At 51.1% G+C, this 23,692-nt stretch overlaps 8 protein-coding genes across 8 annotated transcripts; 4 read left to right on the forward strand and 4 right to left on the reverse strand.

The window, feature by feature from the left end:
- Positions 1–530: 530 nt before the first annotated feature.
- VTN49DRAFT_47 (uncharacterized protein) lies at positions 531–2,299 on the reverse strand (the record flags this gene model as incomplete). The annotated part of the gene is made up of 2 exons (XM_069412674.1): positions 531–2,143; positions 2,197–2,299. The coding sequence occupies 2 exons, from the start codon at positions 2,297–2,299 to the stop codon at positions 531–533; spliced, it is 1,716 nt and encodes a 571-aa protein (XP_069272742.1).
- A 6,157-nt stretch (positions 2,300–8,456) lies between these two features.
- Positions 8,457–10,646, reverse strand: VTN49DRAFT_48 (uncharacterized protein; the record flags this gene model as incomplete). The annotated part of the gene is made up of 11 exons (XM_069412785.1): positions 8,457–8,501; positions 8,554–8,642; positions 8,699–8,879; positions 8,940–9,077; positions 9,131–9,779; positions 9,834–10,123; positions 10,178–10,261; positions 10,314–10,407; positions 10,458–10,506; positions 10,561–10,578; positions 10,637–10,646. The coding sequence occupies 11 exons, from the start codon at positions 10,644–10,646 to the stop codon at positions 8,457–8,459; spliced, it is 1,647 nt and encodes a 548-aa protein (XP_069272743.1).
- Positions 10,647–11,039: 393 nt separating this feature from the next.
- Positions 11,040–12,123, forward strand: VTN49DRAFT_49 (uncharacterized protein; the record flags this gene model as incomplete). Its single annotated transcript, XM_069412896.1, has 6 exons — positions 11,040–11,106; positions 11,197–11,399; positions 11,455–11,531; positions 11,601–11,949; positions 12,003–12,028; positions 12,084–12,123. 6 exons carry the CDS (start codon positions 11,040–11,042, stop codon positions 12,121–12,123), a joined length of 762 nt encoding a protein of 253 aa, XP_069272744.1.
- A 454-nt stretch (positions 12,124–12,577) lies between these two features.
- Positions 12,578–14,112, reverse strand: VTN49DRAFT_50 (uncharacterized protein; the record flags this gene model as incomplete). Its single annotated transcript, XM_069413008.1, has 4 exons — positions 12,578–13,558; positions 13,613–13,850; positions 13,898–13,983; positions 14,029–14,112. 4 exons carry the CDS (start codon positions 14,110–14,112, stop codon positions 12,578–12,580), a joined length of 1,389 nt encoding a protein of 462 aa, XP_069272745.1.
- Positions 14,113–14,487: 375 nt separating this feature from the next.
- VTN49DRAFT_51 (uncharacterized protein) lies at positions 14,488–15,827 on the forward strand (the record flags this gene model as incomplete). The annotated part of the gene is made up of 3 exons (XM_069413119.1): positions 14,488–14,576; positions 14,637–14,790; positions 14,853–15,827. 3 exons carry the CDS (start codon positions 14,488–14,490, stop codon positions 15,825–15,827), a joined length of 1,218 nt encoding a protein of 405 aa, XP_069272746.1.
- A 336-nt stretch (positions 15,828–16,163) lies between these two features.
- Positions 16,164–19,027, forward strand: VTN49DRAFT_52 (uncharacterized protein; the record flags this gene model as incomplete). Its single annotated transcript, XM_069413230.1, has 2 exons — positions 16,164–16,351; positions 16,408–19,027. 2 exons carry the CDS (start codon positions 16,164–16,166, stop codon positions 19,025–19,027), a joined length of 2,808 nt encoding a protein of 935 aa, XP_069272747.1.
- A 177-nt stretch (positions 19,028–19,204) lies between these two features.
- VTN49DRAFT_53 (uncharacterized protein) lies at positions 19,205–19,969 on the reverse strand (the record flags this gene model as incomplete). Its single annotated transcript, XM_069413341.1, has 3 exons — positions 19,205–19,515; positions 19,567–19,893; positions 19,954–19,969. The coding sequence occupies 3 exons, from the start codon at positions 19,967–19,969 to the stop codon at positions 19,205–19,207; spliced, it is 654 nt and encodes a 217-aa protein (XP_069272748.1).
- A 1,378-nt stretch (positions 19,970–21,347) lies between these two features.
- Positions 21,348–22,825, forward strand: VTN49DRAFT_54 (uncharacterized protein; the record flags this gene model as incomplete). Its single annotated transcript, XM_069413452.1, has 7 exons — positions 21,348–21,469; positions 21,581–21,666; positions 21,733–21,894; positions 21,955–21,977; positions 22,074–22,081; positions 22,135–22,275; positions 22,333–22,825. 7 exons carry the CDS (start codon positions 21,348–21,350, stop codon positions 22,823–22,825), a joined length of 1,035 nt encoding a protein of 344 aa, XP_069272749.1.
- Between the last annotated feature and the right edge of the window lie 867 nt (positions 22,826–23,692).

The following is a 23,692-nucleotide window of genomic DNA, read 5'->3' on the forward strand; positions in this document are numbered from 1 at the left end:
ACCCGCGCCATGCGCACAGCACAGCCAATGGCAGCGATCGGCGTCGGCACGAAGCGTCGACGGTCATCCTCTATGCAGCGCGGAGGTCTAGACCAAACTATTTCCCGTGGGGATGCAAACCAATGGATTTATGCATTATGATGATTGTCACATTCGATTATTCAATGCGAATATCTGCGCAATTCGAACACACATAACAAACGTAAGTGGTATCAAGTCCTCCAAAGCACAAAGCAAGCCGGAAACAACGACCGTCAGACGGACCTGACAATCATGAGCAACACTTTTCATACAGGACATGCGCCGTCTAACCCAGGAAAGTATTACCAGAATCCCTCCCATAACCCGACCTCACCAAATGAAGGAAAAAAAAAAAAAAAAACATGCACTGGAAAGAAAATCACACAGCCAACCCAGCAATGTCAGAATGATAGAGAGGAATGACAGTAGCAACCAACGTTCGCCGTTCACAATGCAATCAATGCGATGCTGTAGGATTAGAAATACACCGGGACCGAATACCTTCGCAATCACCATCCCTTCACGTGGTATTCCCATGGCCCGTAGTCGTTGTAAGCGTTCCACGAGCTGTTCTTGGACGGGTCCTTGGACGTCGATGGCGCCGCATGCGAAGGCTTCGGGCCTGGGTATTCTTTGAGATTCGCCATGTCATTGGTCGTATGTCGACGCTGGAATGCATGGAGCGCAGTGCCCTTCTGTTGTCGCTCCCAAAGCAGATGCTTACGCAACGACTCGGTCAGTTCCGTAGCTAGCATGTTCCGTCGTGTGGTGCGCGGCGAGTGTGCGGCAGATGCCTGAGGCACGGGCCGCATGCCGATCGGCTTTGATCGAGGCACATCTGGGCCGCGCATCGTCAAGCTTTCGTCGTCATCGTCATCGTTTGCGTTACTCCCGTCCGACGGCCCGTTCGGTGGCATCTGACGCGACCGTTGCAGAGCGGGTGTCGAACGAACGGGATTCATTCTGGCGGGCTGGTGCATCATCATCGTCAGAAGCGACCGTCGCGACACCAAGTTGGGTCGCGAGTCGACGCGCTGGAAGAGTTCCTTATCATCCACGCTCGACTGGCCGCTTTCCGTAATGGAGTCCTCCCAATCTTCGTCATCATCCTCGATCGCGCTCTCAGAGATCTCCTCCTCTTCCGTCTCAACGGCATCTTCGTTTTCATCAGCTTTCTTGGTCGGTTTTGGTGTTCGCGAGTCATCGGGGCTCTTGGTCAAAGCGACTTTGTTCGGAGTAGTTTGATTGGATGTCGGAGGCTTGACGAGGCCTTCTGTCAGGTAGCTGCGCTGGTGACTCTGAGCAGCTGTCATGCGGTCTTCAAAGGAACTCTCGTCATCGCCAGACGAGCCACCCAGCGTGAACATGCCACCCTTGCGCTTGGCCGTCGCAGATTTCTGCTGCGGTTGGGAGCTGGCAGCTGACGTCTGCTCCGTTGACCCGCGGGTCGTCGACCGGTATGACGAGGAAATCTGAGATGGCGAGAACCCTCGGACGATGCTGGGCGACTTAGTGAGGGGTGCGTTCTTTGGCGGGAGCACGCCTGAAGAGGAAACGCTGGTGTCGGAGGTAGGAGGGCCACCCGCATCGCTGTCGTTCCCTTCCGGAGCGGTTGTGGAACATGACCCCGTAGAGGGGTTCGGGCGGAGAGAGGAAGAATATTGCGCGGATTGGGCAGGAGCGCGGGCGGGAGTGGGAGAGGATGCACGCGGGGTAATCACGTCCGTCACGGCAGGGGCGGAAGGGGCAGGCTCCAGAGGAGGCAAGGGGGCAAGCTCCTTCCGTTCTTTGATGGTCATGACCATCCGCTCCAGATCCATCGACGTGATGTGCTTTTCTTTCCCGCCCCAAATGCCGTCATCAACAATGGTGGGCTTCGCATCCGGACCCTTGGATGGCTTGATGCGCGACTCAATACCCTCTGCTTCATCTTTCGAAGCAGCAGACTCCACACTGGTAGACAACGGCGGAACTTCCCCGGCCTCCGCACGTAGCAATGGCAGGACCGAGGTGTCACAGGAGCTCTCGGGCTCAACACAGAACGTTTCGCGTGTCCATAGCCGCCATGTGAGATTCTCTAACCTCCGGCCCTCTTCCATGTAGTCTGCGCATTTGGAGAAGACTACAATCTGCGTTAGATGCGAGTCTCATCGAATAGCAAGTAATGATTCATACCTAGCCACATGCCATGGAGACTCTGCGTGTTGGCAGTGTCTACCTCATGAATTCGAGCCGCATCCACCGTCAGGACGGGCGTTGATAGTCGATTGGAAGGCATAGTCTCTATCTGCTTGAGAGCAGCTGATCGATTCGCAAGAAAACGTAGGTGTTTCTGGGGGCGCCGCCCTCCCCAAGCGTGTTCGTACGGCGCACGAAAAGAAGTGAGAGAAGACACTTTCGCTGGTCCTCCTTTCCCGGCCCGACTACGGCGACGAGAGCAGGTCGTACAAGTTCAACGATTCGCACCGTCTCGTTCCTGCCTTCCGAGGACAGGGACAAATCGACTCTTGTGTCACAGAACGATAGTCAAATCCGGTCGATGTCAGCCAGATAATGTCGCGGTGGGAGAAGTCCTTTGAAAAAAAAGGGCGCTAACAAGGACTGGCCTCCCAGTCCAAGGGCTCTTGCTTCGTGACCTGGCAGACGCGGTCTGGCGGAGAATGTGAGAACAGGGACCGGTCGGGTGCGATTGGTATGCAGGAACACAGGAGGAAGGCGGAGGAGGCGAATGGGTATGGGAGGCGGAGAGAGTGTCGAAGGAGAAAAGACCCAACAACGGGGGAAGAGTGCGGGAAGAGGGAAATGGGTCGGTTTTGTTCTCTGCGTGGTGGCACACGCTAAAGTTATTAGGACGACCCGACGCCGAGGGACAGGATCTCAGTGAAACTGACTGACTGCAGAAGCCGTCACCGCTCCTGCCGGCGGTGGGGAATGAGAGCCCCTCTGCAGCGGGTCTGGCCTCCTGGTTCCGGTGGGCGACACCACGCCATGTGGGATCGGGTGCTGTCCCCTAACGGCACTTGCGTATCAATTACCGTGTTGGAACCGTCTTGTATTTTACCGATCGGTACGCATTTGTAATCTAGGTTATGTATTTCGCTTCTCCGTTCTAAGCGACGGAAATTCCTTCTCCGTCTGGAACTTGCTCTCAGCCCAACAGCAGGGCACCCCTGGCTGCCTGGGAGTGCTTGGCACGTGCTTGTCCTGTGATTTCCGCTCGACCCTGATTCCGCTTTTTTATCGGAGGGATTCCGAGAATGGACAGAGCATGACTAGTCACAAAGCGGCCGAAGGATCTAGAGCATCCTCCTTTTCCGTACTCACAGTTACATTCTGCTGGACGACCGTCCTGATGGAAATTACAGGGCGCGCTCTGATCCGTCGAAAGAACCTTTGGGGGAGGGAGGCAAATCGTGCTGAGTCGTGGATGGAACGAGTGTTTGGTTCGGAGGCTTGGTCCGTGGCTGTTGGAACTGGTGCGAGTTTGGCCGAGGTCCCGTGACCAAATTTTGCCGTGGTCAGCTCTTTCCTCTTTGGTCGGCCGAGGCTGGCTTGACGCTGTACCACTTGTGGCAAGAACAGCTTGGAACGGAATTAACTTAAAGCTTTGCGAAGGAGTAGAGTTTACTCCGAGTGATTCAACGTCCATTTCAGCGATCTTTGTCAAAGGCTCAACGGTTTTTGAGAATTTCTAAGAAAATCAAATTTTTTTCCTCGCCGCTGCGAAAAAAGTTTCAGATAGAGTTGTGTGTCCGAGTACAAGACTCTGCCCGGACGCGGCGTACGGTACCCCGTATGGAGATTCATACTCGTCCAACGCACGAGTACTCCGCAATCCGCAATCCGCATTGGAGAGCTTCGCAAATGAAGTGGCTTTTCGTGGCTGAGGGCACCAATCTCTTTGACGCCATGGTTACAAGCGACCGGACAACCCGCGCGCAGCCGCAATATACCCAATGTTGCGTCCAACATCAGACGTCTACGAGTAAGACTTCCGTAACAGAATGCACTGACAGGTGGCCGCCGCCGGACCGCCGACTTGTCACAAGCAAGTTAATCACAGGGCGAAGCCGGCCCGAAAACCATGGGAACTGAAAGCACATGACTCTGAAAGAGCTGGAATAGCCCTGATTAGGCTGCATATTAGCCGATGGTTAAGTTGATTAGAGTTTGGCGCTAGCCAGCTTCCCCGAGCCGCCAAAGTGGGAGGGATTGCCAACGTGGGATGCAGAGCAGTCACCGGGTCACGGGGTCAGGAGGTCCCGTGACCATGGACGTGCCAGAAATCGGGCACCGGTGGACAGGGAGTTGGGGAAAATGGAGTCATTAATGGACGATCAAGCAGCCCTATGGAGAAAATCGAAACGGCATCCAATTTGCCACCGTCTAATGTGGCTAGGGGTAGCATAGGAGTACAGCAGACGAGCACAGTATGAAGCAAGTACTCCGTACGAGGAGGATGAAATAGCGAATCATCCAGACGAATGCCGGAATGGCTCAGTACCAAAGGGAGGCCAGCAGTGACAGAGGTTACTTGCCGTCTAGAGTATCCGAAAACAAGCAACACCGCAACGGAATTCAGGGGGCTCGACGTGAAATCCGTCCGTACAGCATCGCCGGGAGCAGCGGATAAGACAACCTGGCGATCCCTTCCTGCATCCGATTGCCTTGGCAGGCGATCCTCTGTGCTTCCAGAAAAGTGAGGCATCACCAGATTCGTCCATAGCTCAGCCGCCTTCGGCACAAAGCTATCCCAGGGTGCTTACCACATCAGGTTAACCCATCCCCCCGTCTTTGCAACTCCAGGGCTGCCTTGTGGGGAGCTCCTTAAACTAAACCTCCACATCAACTCGAGTCTCCAGATCATCATCCTCCCCAAACTTGGAGAGATCGGAAGGAGAACTCGAGGCGAATTCGAGAGTTTGGTGTGCTTCGCCATCAATGCAGGTCACAATGCATGCAAGACTGTATCTACCTATCATCGACGCAGGGTCCTGGGTTCGAATGGATACTATCCGTAGACTTTCAAGACATTTGTACACGTCAAACCATTGCTTCCTACGAGCAGGCTACTCGTACTCAGTAGCAGCACGCCATGGTGGGCATGGTCATCTGTTCATGAACAGCTGGGATAGGCTTCAAGAGCCTCTGAGAATAGTTTCGAGAGCCCACCACGGTCGATGGCTCGTATTTCGATCGTCAAGCGAAACATCACAGCTCGCTGCCATTGACGCTGTTTGGCGTTCTAAGAAACAGGAAACGAACCGACAAGGGACAGGGATCGAGAACGTAGAATGACCTTTCTACGAGTAGGTACCGTGGTCCCTGCTGTACGGTCGGTACCTGTTCTTTGGGCATATGAAATGCCGAGCATGTCCAAGGATACGGAGTAATGGAACAAATGTATCGGGGGATGCAGTCACACTCAGCCGAAATGCCGCGGTAGAGAAGCCTCGACCGAGGACTCCTGTTAGGCTGTTGATCAACTCCAAAACTGCCGGAGTGCCGGCAAAATAGATTGGCACATGGTCGGTCCGCCCCCGTCAACCCTGCATGACTTTTGCCATTCACGTTTTTTTTTTCCGTAGCGTTTTTTTTTTCGTTAGTCGTTTTTTTTTTTTTTTTTTTTTACTTTGTAGTGTACTCTACGAGAAATATGCAGAGTGACGATGATGATTATGGCGGTCAACGAAGAAACGAGACAAGTTAACACGTTGGAGGTCAGGGTTCGCGACCTCGTGACAAAGCCGCAGATACGTGGCACGCTACGGATCTTCCTCAACCCCAGACGCAGTCTATATTAGTATCATCACGGGATTTCCTAACTACTGTACTCTTGAGCTGATCACTGATGGCGATGGCCGCATTAATATCAATTTCACAGCCTCAATCTCGACGTCGATAGGCCCAGCGGAATGTACGGACACGAAGGAATTAAAAATCGAATCATCCCATGCACATGACTGGCCGAAATTTGTTGTGACGCTGTGATGAGCCTTGTTCCTTTCGGACCAACCATCTCAAAATCTGGGGTAATGATGATCTAAGCCATTTGTCATCGACTCCAGCCTAGCTTTATTTCGTTCTTGTCCTAGACCTAAGAGCCGGCGATGGACGGAAATATGGGAAGTTTCTACTGTCGAATTTCATTCGAACCGAGTTCGAACTGAAACCTGCTTGAAGATGCGCCATGTTTGCCACCAGCCATTGACAGTCGTAGACTGCCTATGCGAAAATCAAGAATGAATTCAGGATGATCTTGTTTTTCGTTTTCGACCGTTCCAGCTTCAAAATATTCCTTTTTTTTCTCGCTAACTCTCCCGTGGCGAATAATGCTGTCATTATCTCCCAGGTTTATGATGTTCTCTTGTCATTGCCAGTGAAGACGTGCGGTCATCCAATGACTCTTTTGAGATACAGCGACTCAACTCAGGTTGAATCCCCATATTTTGGTATGGTGCTACAATATTCTGTGGGAGGGAGGGACTATGGAGTGCTCGGCGTTCGTCACCTCCAAAGGCCGATCGCCTTGGTCAACAAAGGATGGCTGTCGCGTCCAACACAAGTCAGTCTCATCGCTCAAGATCGCACAGCATGATGCTCCTTATTGGCGCTGTACTCAATGCGTGGCTACAAAATAGGAAGCAATTTAAGCGCTTTCATGGAAATGACAACTGGTTTTCTGACAGCAATCAGACATGAAGCCATCATCAGATGATCGCTATCAGAGAACGACAACAAAGAACAACGAACGATGACGAGTCCCCTGTTTCTGAGACGGGCCTCGTTCTGGTCTGGAGGAAATTGAAACAGCGTATGGCGTCCGTACGAGTATGAGTACTGTTCGTTTCATACGGACGTCGTTGGAATTTTGTATTTGAAGGACCAAATAATTCCTTCAATCTCTGGAAACGAGATATATCATAAACCTTCGAGACCTACCCCTAGTGGAACACGGCGCCATGAATTCTCGGAATTCTCTAGCTTCATAGAATATTCAGAATCTGACTGGATCACGTCCGTTAGTACCCTGGAAGGGGCAAACACTCCCTGCTCACGGCGAACGCTCCATCTCCAACCAGGTCGGGTTTGCACATCGCCTGCGTTCCAGCAAGGACCCATATGATAACTCGACGGAGAGTTCTGTTGCCGACTGCAAGTTACTTTGTAGCTACTGAACTGTACTTGCCAACACAGCACGCAACCCTCAGTACAACTGTACAAGCATGTACCTTCAGTTACTCGAGACAAGAGGGGACATCTGTTCGACTCACTCCACACGACGCATGGAGGAATCTCGGCCCCCCTTGGAGAACCCATCGCTAGCTTACAGACGATCAGTGCATGCAAGGAGGAGCCAGATCACTCGCAGATGGAGCTAGCAATACATCGCGGATCCGGGATGTGCATCCGGCGGAGAAGGGAGGGACCTGGTGCACAGACAAATGTGATGCTTCATTTCCTTTTTTCTCGACCTCTCGACTTTGGACTCCTAAACATCATACGAGTATTCAAACACCCATCAATCAATCAGAGTAATCTTTTTTTTTTTTCGTCTGCCCGCGAACTCCGCGCATATAATGAAGTTGAAAGAGTTTGACTAAAAAAAACATTCCTTTTGCTGTCGTGGCAGGTATGCACACGATCTGGAGAGCGCATCCGTCGAGACTTCAGACTTGGTTTGTTTCCTTGCCCAACGTAGAAAATCAGCTCTGGAGAAAGGAGACCACACAAACTTTCACTACACTTCGTAGTTGGCCCTACGTACCCCGGAGTAGTCTAGTTGTGTATAGCAGGCTTTACGTGATACCTTTCAGTCTCAGCACGGCGACAAAGAACGAACCGCCAATGCAAGACTACTTTACCCAACGGAGTGGGCAATCTAAAAACTTGAATTGACAAACTGGCCGACTCGATTACGGAAACCCTTCCTCCATGTACGTAGCACACAAAAAGAAAATTTCCTGCAATCCAGTTCGGATTCGAATCTTGAGGGACGACGCTGAATAGTTACAACCAGAAGATCGGGCTGATTGCCTCTATATATAGATTCAAATGGATGAAGCCACGCGAGGTGCAGTCCCTGCACAAAACTGATCGTCTGGGCAGCATGCAGAGAGCGGTCTGGATTTCAATCGTGAATTCGATAGGATGAATTATTTATACTTGCCTCAACGCCGCGGTCTGACTGGCCATTGCTCTATTCAGAGAGGCCGATTTAGATTGTACGGCAGCTGAGGACTTGGTCGGAACCCCAAGATGTGAATACAACCTTCATATAGCAGTGAGAACGGAAGAATAGGGATTCAAACGAGATTCAATGCGTGAAATGACTTTTTCTAGCTCTAAGTACTCCGTACATACAGCTCAAAACGCCTCGTCAGTCACGTTCATGGAATGCGGAATCGAGCTATTAGATTTCATATCCCAGAGGCTTAGAACTCCTGGTCATCTTCGCCGGCAATGATCACGTTGTTGATCTGTCTCTGGTCAGTGCTTAGGTCAAAGGAAACGCATTCGAGTCTGACAAACCTTCAAGACCATCCGGCATAATTGCGTCGCCAACAGCAACTGCTGGCGCTTTCCGATCAGCGGATCAATGACAAAGTGGTCCCGCATGTCTGAAAGAACGCTTAGCAAGTGGATAATAAACTACAACTGGACAAGGAGGAAATACCATTGTTGCCTGTCAACATGCAGTCCACACCCAGCCGGCTGTTCTTCTCCTTGACCTGTCGCGACTTGATCTCTGCAAGAGTTTCGATCGGGTTCAAGCCAGAATTCTCGGCCAGAGCCAACGGGATGGCATCCAGCGCGTCGGCGAAGGCGCGCATAGCGTATTGCTCAATTCCAGGACGCTAGAACGTGTGTCAGCACTTGATCGCACATTGTGATCTCCTCTATTTCTGTAGTCGTACCTTGACTGCCTCATCCTCGACCGCAATAGAGCAAGCGATTTCTGCTGCACCACCACCGTAGACTACCCGATTGTCGCGAACCAGATTGCGGACCACGCACAGAGCATCGTGTAGTGATCGTTTCGCCTCATCGATGAGCTAAATAATCAGTCACGTCCACAGAACAGCTCTACAAGGTATGATTGGCTCACCATCTTGTTGCTGCCGCGAACAAATACCGTCACGGCGCGGCTATTGGCACACTCCTCGATCACCAACATCTTCTCCCGGGTCGTACCAAAGGTCATCTCCCGAACGAGACCGGCCGTTCCAAGCTTTTCCGGAGCAAGCTCCTCGAATCTCGGAACAATACGGCCGTCTGTCGCAATCGCAATCAGTTCGATCTCAGGACCTCCGACCCATCGCACTGCAGGCAAGTTGTTCTGCAGAAGCAGGTGATTGGCTTCATCATCGAAACCCCACTGGCAAATGACGAGGTTTGCGCCGGCATCCTTGAGCTGTTTAATCATTTCCTCGAACTTCTCTCTCTCATAAGCCTGCAGTCGCTTGAATTCGTCCACCGACGTGATGTCGAGCTTGTGCTTCGTCTTCGGCTTGGGCGGTTCGAACGGGCAGGTCAAAATAGCCAGCTTGACGTCACGAACTTCTGACGGCATCTGGGGATGCGAAAAGTCCTTGTCGACAATGACACCCTTGACCAGGATTGTGTCCTCGAGAGATCCGCCGACCTTGGAGTCAACCTTGATGAGCTCGAAATCGACATCTTTACGTTCCAGGTCGGCCACAGAGAGCACGGCATCAACAGCAATCTTTGCAAACTGATCGTGGCACTTGGACACACTAAATACAGTCAGTCCCGAGCCAGTTGTAGCTGTGAAGTCTACTGATACGTACATCTTGCTGCCCAGACTTGTCTTGGCAACCTTCAACAAGTTCTCGGTGTTCTCTCTTGTGAAGGTAATCTCATCGCTGATTCGGTCAAGCTCGGCAACGGCAATCTCACAAGCCTGGTCGAAACCATCGGCGATCCGGATCGGATGGATGCCCTTGTCGATAAGCTCGGCAGCTTGCTCCAAAAGCGCACCCGCTAGCACGACGACGCCGGTCGTCCCGTCTCCGATTTCGTCATCCTGAGATTTAGACAGTTCTACCAGGAGCTTGGCAACATTGTTGGAGACTTCCATCTGCGGGGAGCTCAGTAAATGCCACTGTATTCTCTCCGAGTCAAGCCCACAAACCTGGGACAGAATTGTAGCTCCATCGTTGGTCACCGTAATATCCCCGTCCGGAGAAATCATAATCTTGTCGAGTCCTCGCGGACCCTATATGGAATGTTAGAGGGGTCGTTGAATAACACCGTGAAGTCGACCGTACCAAGGAAGTCCGGACGATGTTTGCAACGGTTTTCGCTGCGACAATGTGCGACTTGACAGCCTCGATGCCATGCTGCCTCTTTTTCTTTCCCTGGCTGCGCACTGGTCAACTTCATTCGGCGCCGTTCGTCAACGGTGAACATACTCTCGGACAACGATAAATGGCCGGCCCTGCTCATCCTTCAACACCTGAGCTACAGAATGTTAATATGCCTGAATCGCTGCTCATGAACCCGACTAACTCATACCGTTCGAGAGATCCAGCTCTACGGGAACAAGCAGTCAGTAAGCGAAAACGCACTTGAGGAGGGGCATTCGGCGTACGCATGGCCATGTTGAGAGTTTGTCTGCCCCGCGGCAGAACTCACAATGCAAGAGAAAAGGTGCCGGCAACAGAAAGAATTAAAATGAAAAGAATAAAAGCCTAAAAATCAAATCAAGGGCGTATATGGTCGTGAAATGGGCCGTGGAAGCGTCTCGATGCAGAATTTCCTGCTGTCAGCGGCCAGTCTGGGCCCGAAGAAGAGCTCCGGTCTTGGCGCGCGTTCGCTCCATCCGCGCTGACGGGTTCGGTCCATAGTAACTGTCCATCGATGGACAACTTCGAGCATTTGCACCAATTTTTGCCTAATTTCGCGTCGACGGTTTGTTTTCTCGCGCCTTTGCGACTGCGATTTCAATCTACCGTGTTTTAGATCACTTTTGCTTTTCTGCCGAATTGGAATACATGCGGGGGGTCTTCTCGCGTTTCAGCGGGAAGAAAGAGGATGCCATGGCGCAAGGAAATAAGTACAGTGCGTACTACGCGTTGCATCTTTTAGCTTCGGTTTCGTCGGCAGATGCGCGGTCGCCTTGATGTTCAAACGCTGATGGTCCCTACCTAGGAGTATCAGATTCATCTGACGAGGAGGTCGAAGAAGAGCAAAGAACTCCCGAGAATGAGAGCAGCGCAAGCGAACCGACGGACAAGGAAGAAAGAAATCAAGGAGCCGATGGCTCTGACATAGACGACGAGGAGCGAGCGCGATGGGAGGAGGAAGGAATCTTTGTGGTCGAGAAGATCCTAGATCATGAATATCAGAGGAATGTTCGTCCATCTTTCCCTGCACGCAATGCTGTACGACGAAGTCTAATCGCATTAGGGGACACTATTGCTGCATGTCAAATGGAAAGGATACGACGATTCAGAAAATACTTGGGAGCCTGAAGAGAACTTGCTGTAAGCCGCTACAAATTTTTCTTCTTTCGCGCGAAGCCGGGCCGTCACTGACGGAACCACGTCTACCAGAGAGGGTGCAAGCGAAATCCTTAGTGAGTATTACGAATCAATAGGTGGCCGACCATCACCTCCGCCGCGGAAACAATCGCGCAAGAGGAAGTCTACGGCAAGTGTGAAATCAACACCAGAGTCGAAGCGACAGAACCGACAAAAATCAACAACAACAAAAAGCCGGGAAACCGAGTCAAAGGGCTCGTCCTCCGTTCCGAAGTCGAATGATTGGGATCGAGATGTCGTCGCCATAGAGACCATTGGCAAAGATCCCCATACCGGGACTCTGCAAGTACATCTCAGGTTCGCCGATGGCAAGAAGTACCGGGTATCCGCTGAGCAAGTTTATGAGAAGATCCCTAGGAAGGTATGATCCCCACGGCACAATTAGTCAACGGAGCGTTTTCTAACAGGAGGCAGATGCTGAAATTCTATGAAAGTCATCTGTAAGGACCAGACCTTTCTCCCATTTCCTCTATAACGACTAACCCCCTTCGGCAGGGTCTTCAGAGAGGTCGATTCTAATTCGAATTCTTCTTGACCAGTTCCTATGAAATACTGCACGCAATGGTTTCCCAACCGGTGGCTTACTGGATGACTCCAGTCTGCCGATTCTATTCTTCCGGGCTGGACCTGGCCCATTTTAAACATTGTCCGATAACGCAATCCCTGGCTTCAGTGTGTATAATGACGGGTGGCTGTGACTCAGGTTATCTTGCGACTGATCATGATCCTCGTATTGCGATCGTGCGGTGGGTTTTGTACTCGGGACGGACCGGAGTTTTCACGAGATTTTTGTTACTTGTCCTGTTAGCGGTAATTCTTCTGCAGCTCAATGTCTTCGCGTTATCAATATTTTTCTTCGGACGCGACAACTGGACATAATTATGCAGCGTCTGATAACTATTATGGACACTACCTGGACATTAAGCCATACGTCCAGGAGCTGTGAGTGCACAGGCTAGAGCAGTCATGCCTGCTTCATTGTGGTTTCTTCACAAAACTAATCCCGTAGCCTCCTCAGCTTCGCGGAGTGCCGACAGATACTCGAATCGTTTGGCATAATATTTGAGCCCATGTTTCTTGAGCACCCGCTCGATGGCATGAGAATTTTCGCCTTCCAAGGCAAAATCATCATCGTCCGTCCACACCCCAGCAATGTCAGTAGGGATTCCCTTTCCAGCGACTATCGACCTGAGCACAATATTTGCAAGTCTTGTGTCCATAGACGTGGCCTTCAATGCCCGGATGGCTTCTTCAGGTTTCCGAGCTCGTCCGGTGCGCAGTTGATAATCGATCCATTCGCTTTGATCCATTCCACCGTCTGTCCGACTGTGCGACTCTGTGCCCTCATCTGGGAGTGGCGGAAAATCTGTCAAGACACTCCAATCTCCTTCATCTTCATTAGTGTTAGCGGTATGCTCTTCGATATCTGCTTCCTTTCGCTTTTGTTTGACAGGTTCCGATTGCGATGCTTGAAACTCTGGCGCTGTTTCGAACTCTACTGGCTCTGCTGACGACTTCCTGGACCTCGATTGACCTCGAGGTGTGGAACGCGATTGTGTGGGCGACGATTGCATAGGTTTTGGTACATCTATCGGCCGTCTCTTCGCGCTGCGCTCCTCAGATATTGAAGTATCTAGAGAATCAGACACATCTTCATCAACGTATCTTTTTCGTTTGAGATTGTTGTTCTCAGCAGGCATTATCCTCTCTTCAGTTTCCCGAGGACTTGGTCTTGTGGACGGTGACTTTGATGTAGTTGCTTCTGACCGCGAAGAAGAAACAGAAGGAGAAGGCGCGGTCTGCTCTGAATATGATGGCCTGCTCTCTCTGCGCGTAGCTTGGGCACTGCGAGTGTCAGAATCTCTATCGCTCTCGACTTCCGAACGTGCCGGCGGACCTCCAGGTCGGGGTCGTCCCTGGAGATGCTTCAAGTAGCGATCCCTCCATGACTGCCATGGGTGCTCCCGATGCTGAGAATAGATGTCAATTCATCTGCTCTTGCAATCTCTGGCAGTCCAACGTACTCCGCTTTCGTACAATTCCTTGTAGATCACATTTCCAGCGACATGTGCGCCCTCCTTTGCCTTTGATTGGACGTAGTCCCACAGCATTTGATCCTCCTTTAAAGTAAATGGCCGTCGCTGACTGCTGGTCGCTACCGTGGTGTCCCCGACGGAACGAATCTTCGGCGCAACACGATGAGCTTCTAAATCCTCGAGTTGACCTCGTCGAATGGACCGCTCCACAAACTGGTACGAATAACTGAATCCGGAGTCAGATATTGTCTTCCCTTTGAAAGATCGTCGTACCTGTCGGGAGGTGCTGGCCGCTTCTTGTGGTCCACCAGCTTGACATCTGCATTTCTCTCGTTCAGAACGACTTGTCCGCCGTGTTCCTAACTCATTAGCAATCAGCCGCGAGTACAAGTAAGCCCACAAACCTGAATCAATTCTCGAAATCTATTGCGTTGGGGGACCTGGAACGAAAGCCAGAATTTCATGCCCCCGAAGAGATTGGGTGCCATAGTCGACAGAGTACCGCGTGCGTCTTCGAGAATCAAGCGTCGGTGCGCACTTCAGTGACCATCAAAACAGACTGCTTTCATCAAATTAGCTTGTATGGAGTCTCGAACAGTCGGTGCTCTCCATCCTCCACTTACACGGTCCACATTTCATAGCTTCACGTAGTCACGTGATCACGCGTACCAGGTCCCAGGCAGTGTTTGCGCTGAGCCATCACATCTTCTTGTGCAGCACTAGAGACGGGTAAATGGCTCAGCGTCTCAAACAATCATGATCTATCTTTCGTCCACATCATACTGTTGGCTATGAATATAAAGAAAAAACTGGGTTACCGATCGGCGTACTAGGTATCGTCTGTGTCCGGGGCAGACTGCATAATGGGTTGGATCAGGACAGCAGCACTGACAGTGCTGTCTATCTCCTTTTTCACTTTTGTGGCACTGTTTGGTCGACTTCCAATCTTCAGGTAGACTGTCAAATGCATCCTGTTTGCGGCATATCTCCCATGATCTAACCACAACTTTAGGAAGACACCAATAGGATTCTTACACCGAGCAGTATGGATCCATATCCCCCATGCATTTCGCCGCATAGATGCTATTCTTTTTGGAGGGAAATTATTATACTGCTGGAATCGAACTGGCAAATATTTGATGCGTGAAAACCATCCATTAGTATTAGTTAGTAGCCATTGCCTACATCTTCCTGCATCCAGGATTTGAAGCTGACAACTGTGTGGTAGATATTCTTTTTGATCCTTTTAGTGACATCGCAAGTGGCATTTGTGCCAGCAGCATGGCCACGACTGGGGATACCGCATCGAGTATGCGTGGTAGTCGCAGTCATTCTTCCGTACTTATTCCTCTATGGAGCGGTGACGACAAAGTCTTTCATCACGCCGCAAAACATCCGTACAGAATTGGCGCGGTATCCATACGACCGTGTGCTTTTCCACCCAGGCAAGCAATGCTCCACGTGCCATCTTCCGAAGCCAGCCAGGAGCAAGCATTGCAGCATCTGCAATGCTTGCGTGTCCAGGCATGATCATCACTGCGTTTGGCTTACCAACTGCGTTGGCCGTGAGAACTACCACTATTTTCTAGGTCTACTACTCTCAATGTCGGTTATGCTGATATATGGCGCCTATCTTGGTTATATTCTGTTCGATGACACGCTTCAGAAATCACTCTCTCCCAACGGACCTCGTTGGAGCCGTGGGAGATCGTGGTCTTCCTATCTACATTTTTGGACTCTAGTTGTTACGAACGATCTTCGGCTCGGATTTGTCTTTCTTCTGGCGATCTTAACCTCTCCCCTTGCTCTGGGATTTTTGGCCTACCATATCTATCTGCTATGGGCCGGTGCGACGACGAATGAGACCTCAAAGTGGTCCGACTGGAGGGAAGATGTGGCCGATGGTCTGGTCTACAAGGCGAGAAGGAGCGAGATATATCCAAACCATAAGCCGCGTGATGAGAACATCGAACCGCCCACTTCATGGCCCGGTAAAGCTGACCAAGTGCTGATCCTCACGGATGAGCCTCCGAGAGTCGGCTTCGCCATTTCAACCCGGTCAAACCATATCATGCAGTCCGAAGATCCGAACGCGCCCATCGATCCCCGCTGGCACAGGGTCAATAACATGCGAGAAGTCGATAACATTTACGATTTAGGGTTTTGGCGTAACATGCGTGATGCTTTGAAGCTGCCTGTATAGTCGCGATAGACCGCTGCTGTTCAGGACGCAGCCCGCATGAAACTGTGATTCTACAACATGTACAGAGATCTATCTAATCGAAATCGAACTCCGCACCCTTCCACAAGAGTGAACTGAAAGCTCAGTATGATGTTGTGCCAGGTGCGTAAGCCAGTTGACGATGCCGAGCGTGATTCGGAGACGATATCTCGGAACGGAAAAACACAGCGGGGTTATGTAAAGCCACTGCTTTATCACTTCGGTATCCAAACCGAGCTTCAAAATATTTTGGCCTCTCCATTAGGAATTTGCAAACCCCGCCAATTCACCAGATCCAACCTTTGTTGCCAGGACAAAATGGCGGACACCGGCCAGAGCGAGCCCGCACCAAAAGCGACGCCAGCAGAGCTCATGCTCAAGGTGATCCTCGCGGGGACCTTGAGTCACTTCGAGACTCGCGGCATGATTGATGACAAACGCTTGGAACATCTGCTCTCGGCCGGCAAGCAAATCTTGTACAAAACTCACCAGGAGAGTGATGTGAGGTTAGTGCATGTGCCATGTTACGCTGGCGCATTTGACTGAGTCCTCTTTTCTGCAGACATGCCCTCGGAATGTCGCCGGCAATATGGGAAGGCCTCACCAATGTCCTCGAGAAAGCGATCCCGGTACTAGAGTCCCAATCGATTGCCTGGAAGAGTCCTACGCCGTCTCCGAATTACGAGACACAATCGTCGTCCAACCTGATTGCATACAACTACTTCTCGCTCGTCAAAGACATCGAACGAGTAAACGATCTATGTATCATTGCGCGCAACCTGCTCGCAACGACCAGGCGGGCACAGAACTTGGCAGCAGAGAAGGGATTCGATCAACGAATATTGGCATTGATTGACACATGCGTGAGAGTAACCGTTCGGGCTTTCGACGGAGGGGAGGCCAACGCGCGAAACGAAGACCGATGGCAAAAGGTTGTCAGTCTCTACAAGCGGCTTCTGATCACTTGCCTGCAGTTCTTGCACAACTTCATTATGCACAATGAACAGCGGAAGCTCGTGCTCTGGTTGGACCTCTTTGGCTACCAGTCGAATGCGGATTCCAAGATCATCACCCAGAAGGATCCGCTGGATCCAGACGCCAAACCTCAGGGCGTTGCACCGGTGGTGAAAACTGGCGAGCGAATCGTGGATCCGCCTATCCGGGCTCTCTATGATCAGACAGCCGAAGACCTGCTGCTCGAGACGCTTTCCAACTTCCCCCGGGAACCTTCCACGATTCGAGAGGAAGCCGCGATGCTTTTGTTGGCGAATATCAAGGAGCACATGGAGAAGTTGCTGGGGCGGGATTTGACGGAGATTCAGGAAATGGGCAAGAATCCGGAGCAGGTCAGAGAAATCAAAGCCGCCCTCACCACTATTCTGGGCGCCAAGGTCGATGGTTGGGCAGATCTGAAAGAGCGCGCACAGGACCTGCCGCGTACGCTGCCGGCGAGAGATGAACCGAAGCGACAGCCAATTCTGGCGATTGACCGCAGCGCAACTGCAAAGTACCCACGAATATGCTGGGCGGATTTCCCAGATCTCGAGAAGCACAATGCCTTGGCAGCGGGTGACGCACCAGTCACCGAGGAAGACATGAGCATGCCCCGGTCTGCTCATACAGCAGCTGGAACTCTGCAGGAAGCGAAGGACGAATTGCTTGCGCGCTTGCAGGAGACATCTCAGATCATTGGGGATGGCGACCATCACTACGATCCCGATGACGACACTGCGGGCAGTGACATTCGTAGTATGGACGCAGAGGCCGACGAGAGCATGGAGGAAGATGAAGAGGACGATGACGACGAGGACGAGGATGACGACTACCGGAGTCGGCCGGGTGGTCATCAACGGGGGCTGCTCACGGATATCCCACTCATTCTTGGACCGTCAGAAATCGAAGCGCTGCCCATGATTATTCAAGCAGGAATTGTGGACAGCTTCGGACTGAAGGGAGGAGAGCAGCAAGGGTCAAGGAACATGCAAGCCGTGCGATGTCACATTCTGCTTACGCAGGAAACTGGACGAAATCTGCTGCGGGAGCTGCTGATCTTCATCGCGGCTTGGGATCTGCCCGACGAGGACCTATACGTCAAGATGATGGTGCAAATTATGGAAGCGATTCTGAAAAATGGGTTGATGTCGCACGCTTATTCGGACTTTGGCCTGCCGAAAGATATCATTTCGCCTGCTCAAGCTGTCCTGATGAAAATTTTGACTCTTATCTTCCGAAACAAGTACTCCCCCACGGCTACGTCTAACAACAACGGACAGCAGCAGGCCAATACGAAGCCCCCGGCGCCCCTCACCAAGGTTGACGTGCTCACGGTCCGGTATATTTTCACTATCTTCCGCGGCAACATTATTCCCGAGACTTGCGCTCTCATCTATCTCCAGGGCCAGATCCGAGCGGGACGGGCCCTACCGGACGACTTCCCTCTGAATCTGTGGGACATGGAGCGGGTGTACGAGGGTGTGCATCAGTTCTTGGAATTCTTCGCTGTTCTCACGGAGAACAACGACTGGAAGAACCTCCTAGTCAAATGGGAGATTGTCTACGATCTGGTGACGTTGATCAAAGAATTAGACGCCAGCATTCCCAAGGGTGGCCTCACGACCAATCCAGGTCGCTGGGATCGAACAAGGACATATGGCCGCAGTTATAACTTGCCTTCGAAGGAAGAGCAGAGTTCAGAGCAGGAGCAGCAGAAAGACAACCAACCTCAACAGAACCGGCCGGTCGCCGTGGAAAGACCCTACGACCCCAGCGACACGGAACCCATGGACACCGAGCACGGCAACGGTAGATACCATACGGACTCGCCGCAGATCACCGAAGATCCATCCGCGTTCGAATGGCGCAACCTCAAGAAGCTCGTCGTGTTGGTTCTCTCCTCCCTCGTGTGGAAGTGTCCCGAGGTGCAGGACCAGATCCGGAAATATGGCGGTGTGGAGACGATATTGTCCTGCACACAGTTCGATTCGTATAATCCTTACATCAAAGAGCACGCGGTGATGTGTTTGAAGTTTCTGCTGGAGGGGAATCCTGAGAACCAGAAGCTGATCGAGGAGCTCGAGGCACGGAAGGTCGTCGAGGACAAGAGCGGAGTGCTGGAGAAGAACGGGCTAGAGGCCGTAATAGACGCGACGGGGAAGCTGAACATCCAGCAGAAAAAGTCCTAAGTTATGAATTGCTAAATGCCTTTTTAATGATTCATGATAGATGTACGAATGCATACAGCCGAATAAATGCGTATACCAATCTCATCTTCTCGTAATTCATATTTACAGCAAACTGAATGTTCCTGGGGGGGTATCAACTATCCTCGTAACCGCACGTACATTTGGATGACCAAGTCATCAAGCATACATCCCATCCCATTCTTCTTCCTCCTCGTCTCCATCACCATTATATCTCGCCTCCCTTCTCTTCTCCGCGGCCTTTCTCCTCTCCTCTCGCTTCCCCCGCTGGATCTTTCCGAAATCCGTCCGATCCAACGGACACGTGCCACGGAGTCGCAGCCAGGGTCTCACACACTCGAGATCGAAGAGATGGGTCGAATGGCAAGGGAGCCGGACCACCAACGGATAAGGGTCATCGAGAAAAGGATTACCACAGATTGGACAGGACTGTGACTTGTTCAAAGAGGAGCGAGGGACACGTTCAAGAGCTGTGCATTAATCAGCCAAAACTTCAGAAATAAAGCAGAGGGAAGATTTACCATCACAAAACTCCTCATCTACCCCTTCAATCTCCCTTGGCGGCGCTTCTGCTCCCTGCAGCAACGCCTCAATCATTCGATCAATCAACGACTGCCCGCCTTCCTCTTCCGAACCAGTGATCTCATTCTCGCGCCTCATGATCTCGAATGCGTCCGCGAGCGTGCGGAACGCGGCGCTAACGTCTCGCGGAATCGGCACCGCATGCTCGCGTGTACGTGTCTCCGATGTGCTGATCTCCGAGAGGGTCGCGAAGAAGGTGGATAGATCTGGCCGGCGCCGGCGGGGTTGCTGTGCGGCCGTCTCGGGGTTTTCGGTGTTGTGTTCGACTGAAGACTTTTGTCAGTGGTTTGGGGAATGACAAAGCGAGAAGCGGGGAGAATGAGTACCTTCATAGGTCGCCATGGTGTAGAACGAAACTGCTCTGCACGGCGTGCAGGCCGTTGCGGTTCTGATAGAACTATCTGTAAAACCTGAGAGAATTGAATTGAACCGCGGTTCGATCAACGAGTATGTGTGGGTATGTTGTCAACGAGCCATGCAGAAGTTTCTACCGCGAATTCTACGAATTCCATGGGGAATTGATATTTTTCACTTTAGATAGTAATTTCCCATAGCTCACGACGGCAATCCAGGCATCACTCCAGCATCGTAATCACTGTATCCCTGCCTTTGGTTATCGCGAAGTTAGCCGATAGCTTGGCCCCGCCAGCGGCAGTATTGATCAACAAGCTCCTCCTAGTCCCATTAGGGACTAGCGCACAAGTAAAATGCCTGAGGCACTAACTACTCTTACAACAAGTTGAACCTCGTTACTTATAACGAACCTCTCCATAACGAATCTCACGATATTCCGAATCAACCGCTTGCCAAAAACTATTTGCCCATAGTAACAACGAATTTTCGCGCTACAAAGGATTCGTTATTTCTCGGAGTGAATTCGTTGTAGAATACGATTACTAAGCAGGTTAGTAGTAAAATAGTTATCTCGTTATAGCGATGGACTGGTCATGCCAGAATTAGCATCGTTATAACCAAGTTTCACTGCACCTACCTAGAGGTACCTATATATTTTGCCAGAATGCTGCTAGATGATATGGATAAGTACTGACCTTGCAAATTTTGCTCTTATTTGTGGCGTCCGGATTAACACCAAGAGTCCCTAGTAAAGTTAGTAATTCAGACCATCAATTTGGCCTTTTATTCAGGTGAAAATGATGGAAGAAGCTGGAAGAGAGGGAATGAAAAACGAGATTGGCATAATGCAAACGAACTAGTACATATATTACCCCTATCTACCTAGGTACCTGTACTGAGGATACTCCGTACTAAAGGGCAATAGGCAAACTTACTTGAATGTTAAACTGGCTGGAGCAAACACCCACATTGGATTGCGCATAGTCTCCCCAGTTACTCAATTTTGGAGATATTTAGACACCCCCATACGAGGCTATACCACTATATGCGCCAAAGGAGACCGCCTCTTGTTTTAACTCTATACCAGTTTTGGCCGAGGTGCAGAAAAGCCAGCAACACCAGAGAACCAAAGTGAAGATCTAAGTTTGATTCTGGTGCTTACGCACTGACGCATACATTTAAAGTGAGACGGAGAGTGAGCTCTGGTCATAAAGGGGAAAAAAGCCCGTTGTTGGCCGCTGCGACAAGCTCTTGGGCGCCATTCAGAAGGGTGTTCACACAAATACTTACATTGTTAGGGTTGTCGAACGTGGGATCAGTCAATCATCAATCTCCCTGGAAAAGGTCAACCGTTAATTATTCCACCATGACAGTAACGCCCGCTCAGGAACAGAGAACCACCACCACCAAGTATGCCCCAGCCAGCGTTGAAGTGGACACCTCTGTACGGCATCGCTCCGTTGAGGTACACCAGAGCGTGCTGCTTACGTGAGTTTCAAAGTATGAGAACGACTCGTCTTATAGCGATGAACTGTATGTGATATGACGCCGTAATTCTCCAGGTCCCAAATGCATGCTCACGCACCTTCTTCGAGATAGATCGTCATACAACACCTCTCTGGCCACATCGGTGCTCGATCATCGCCATGAAAACGGCCGTCGCTACCATAAATTCCGCGATTGGTGTAGGAGCTGACCTCTTCCTGCCTGCCTGTCCAATATCTGTAAGCTGATCGTTACATATCTTCTAGCGTACCTGCTCCCCAACGATGAATCGGAAATCAACCGCCTGGGCATGGTGCACGAGCTTTGTCTGCTGCTGCGGCACCGGAAACTCGACCTGGCACCGATCAAGAATCCGCAGCGAGTGACCGACCTGGCAACTGGAACCGGTATCTGGGCCATTGATTTTGGTAAGTACCTAAGCATTCTTGGTTTAGTCGATGCAGGATACAGATGCTGACTCATAGTAGCGGACCAACATCCCGATGCCGAGGTAAAGAAAACTATCAGGAGCGATCCCAGATGGCCAGAACGCTGAGACCAATCTCTGTTTGTTCCGGTGATCGGCTGTGACTGGAGTCCGATCCAGTGGGCTCCGTCAGTCTGACCGAAGAACTCGTTGTAGTCACTCGACTGATGAGCTTTGGCAGGGCTCTTCCGAACGTGAAGTTCCTGGTGGACGACATTGAGTCGGAATGGGCATATGAAAGCAACCTATTTGACTTTGTTCACGCGCGAAACCTAACCGTCTCAATCAAGGACTTTCCGAAACTGATCAAGCAGTGTTATCGGTATGCCACCGAAAACTTTTTTGCCCTGTTCGCTGTTCTTGACTCTAACGAAAACAGATCAATCAAACCCGGCGGATGGGTTGAATTCCAGGACTTTGATGGTTACCCCCACTCGGAAGACGGGAGCATCGAGGGCACCGCAATCCTCCGATACTATAACGAAGTGTATAGCATATTCGAGAAGGCCGGCTACGAGACGCGTCCCGGGATCAAGTTGGAACAGTGGTTCAAGGACGCCGGCTTCGTCAACATCCACATGGAGAATTTGTCATTTCGTCCGGCGTCTGGCCAAAGGATCAACATCTGGTCAGCTTTTTTCCCTGTCTTCTCCAAAGAGCAACCCAGTATTGACCACGTCGCACAGAAGAGAATTGGCGCCCGCGCCCTGGCCCAGGCCGAAGAGTACGCTTTCGAGAGATACGCCCTGGCCCCTCTTACGCGGTACAAGCAGTGGACCAAGGAGGAAGTCATGGATCTTGCCAGGCGCGAGCTGACAGCCGAAGGCGCGACATTCACGTGGAATTCCACCTGTGAGTATCACCGTAGCTAGTGAGCAGCATTGCCCGCTATTCAATACTAACCACGATGGCACTCGCAGCTATGTCGTCTACGGCCAGCGTCCCGAGAATTGTCCTGGGTGAGATTTGGGATGAACAAAGTCTTCTTGGGCTTTCCTTTGTGCATAACTATGGATTAGATTCCACTCTTTATTATCAGTTGAAGACCGGAAAGCGAATGGGTACATACAAGCTCCAAAAACCGATCAATTTCAGCTCTTTGGTATTGAGAGGGTGGCAGTGGTAGGGGGCGCACGGGGTACAACTCCAAACTCGGCTGAAACCTGATAGTCAAGGCAGAAAGAAGTACTTGATTACTCATCAGTAGCACGTGATATGCATATCATATCTGGCTTAGTTCGTATGGGATCAAAGCCCAAAGGCTTGGTCTAGCCGCCAAGGCCAATCTCTTTACGGCTAAGCCACAGTTCCTCAAATAGATCTCGACTAACCTGATAGGGATATCTGTCATTCTCTGGACATGCTGACAAACCCGTGCCTTGCCTTGAAAAGTTGAAATTGACCAAGACAGGGCTGTCGTTTTTCAGGGCGGAGGAAAATAGCACTCTGGAAGTTAAATTACCCTGGGGGCTGGCCTCGTACTTTTGCTGTCGGGACAATTGTTTGATGTTGATCGTGCGACATACGCCGCCACAAAAGCTGACGTACGTTGATACGCCAAAGTTAGTCGCCCGGATCATACTGCGTTGCTTGGGCCATTCAGAATAAACAGTGGGAGATGTGCCGCTTCAGCCTCGAAGGGAGGGAATGAGCAGGTTTTCTTTTCGTCCTTTGTGAACTTTTTGCCTTTGAAACCTTCTATCATCTGCTTGGTTGGATAGGGAGGTGTAAAGAGGATT

Source organism: Thermomyces lanuginosus (genome assembly GCF_041956635.1).
Source record: "Thermomyces lanuginosus strain ATCC 200065 unplaced genomic scaffold VTN49scaffold_1, whole genome shotgun sequence".
Lineage (NCBI taxonomy): Eukaryota > Fungi > Ascomycota > Eurotiomycetes > Eurotiales > Trichocomaceae > Thermomyces > Thermomyces lanuginosus.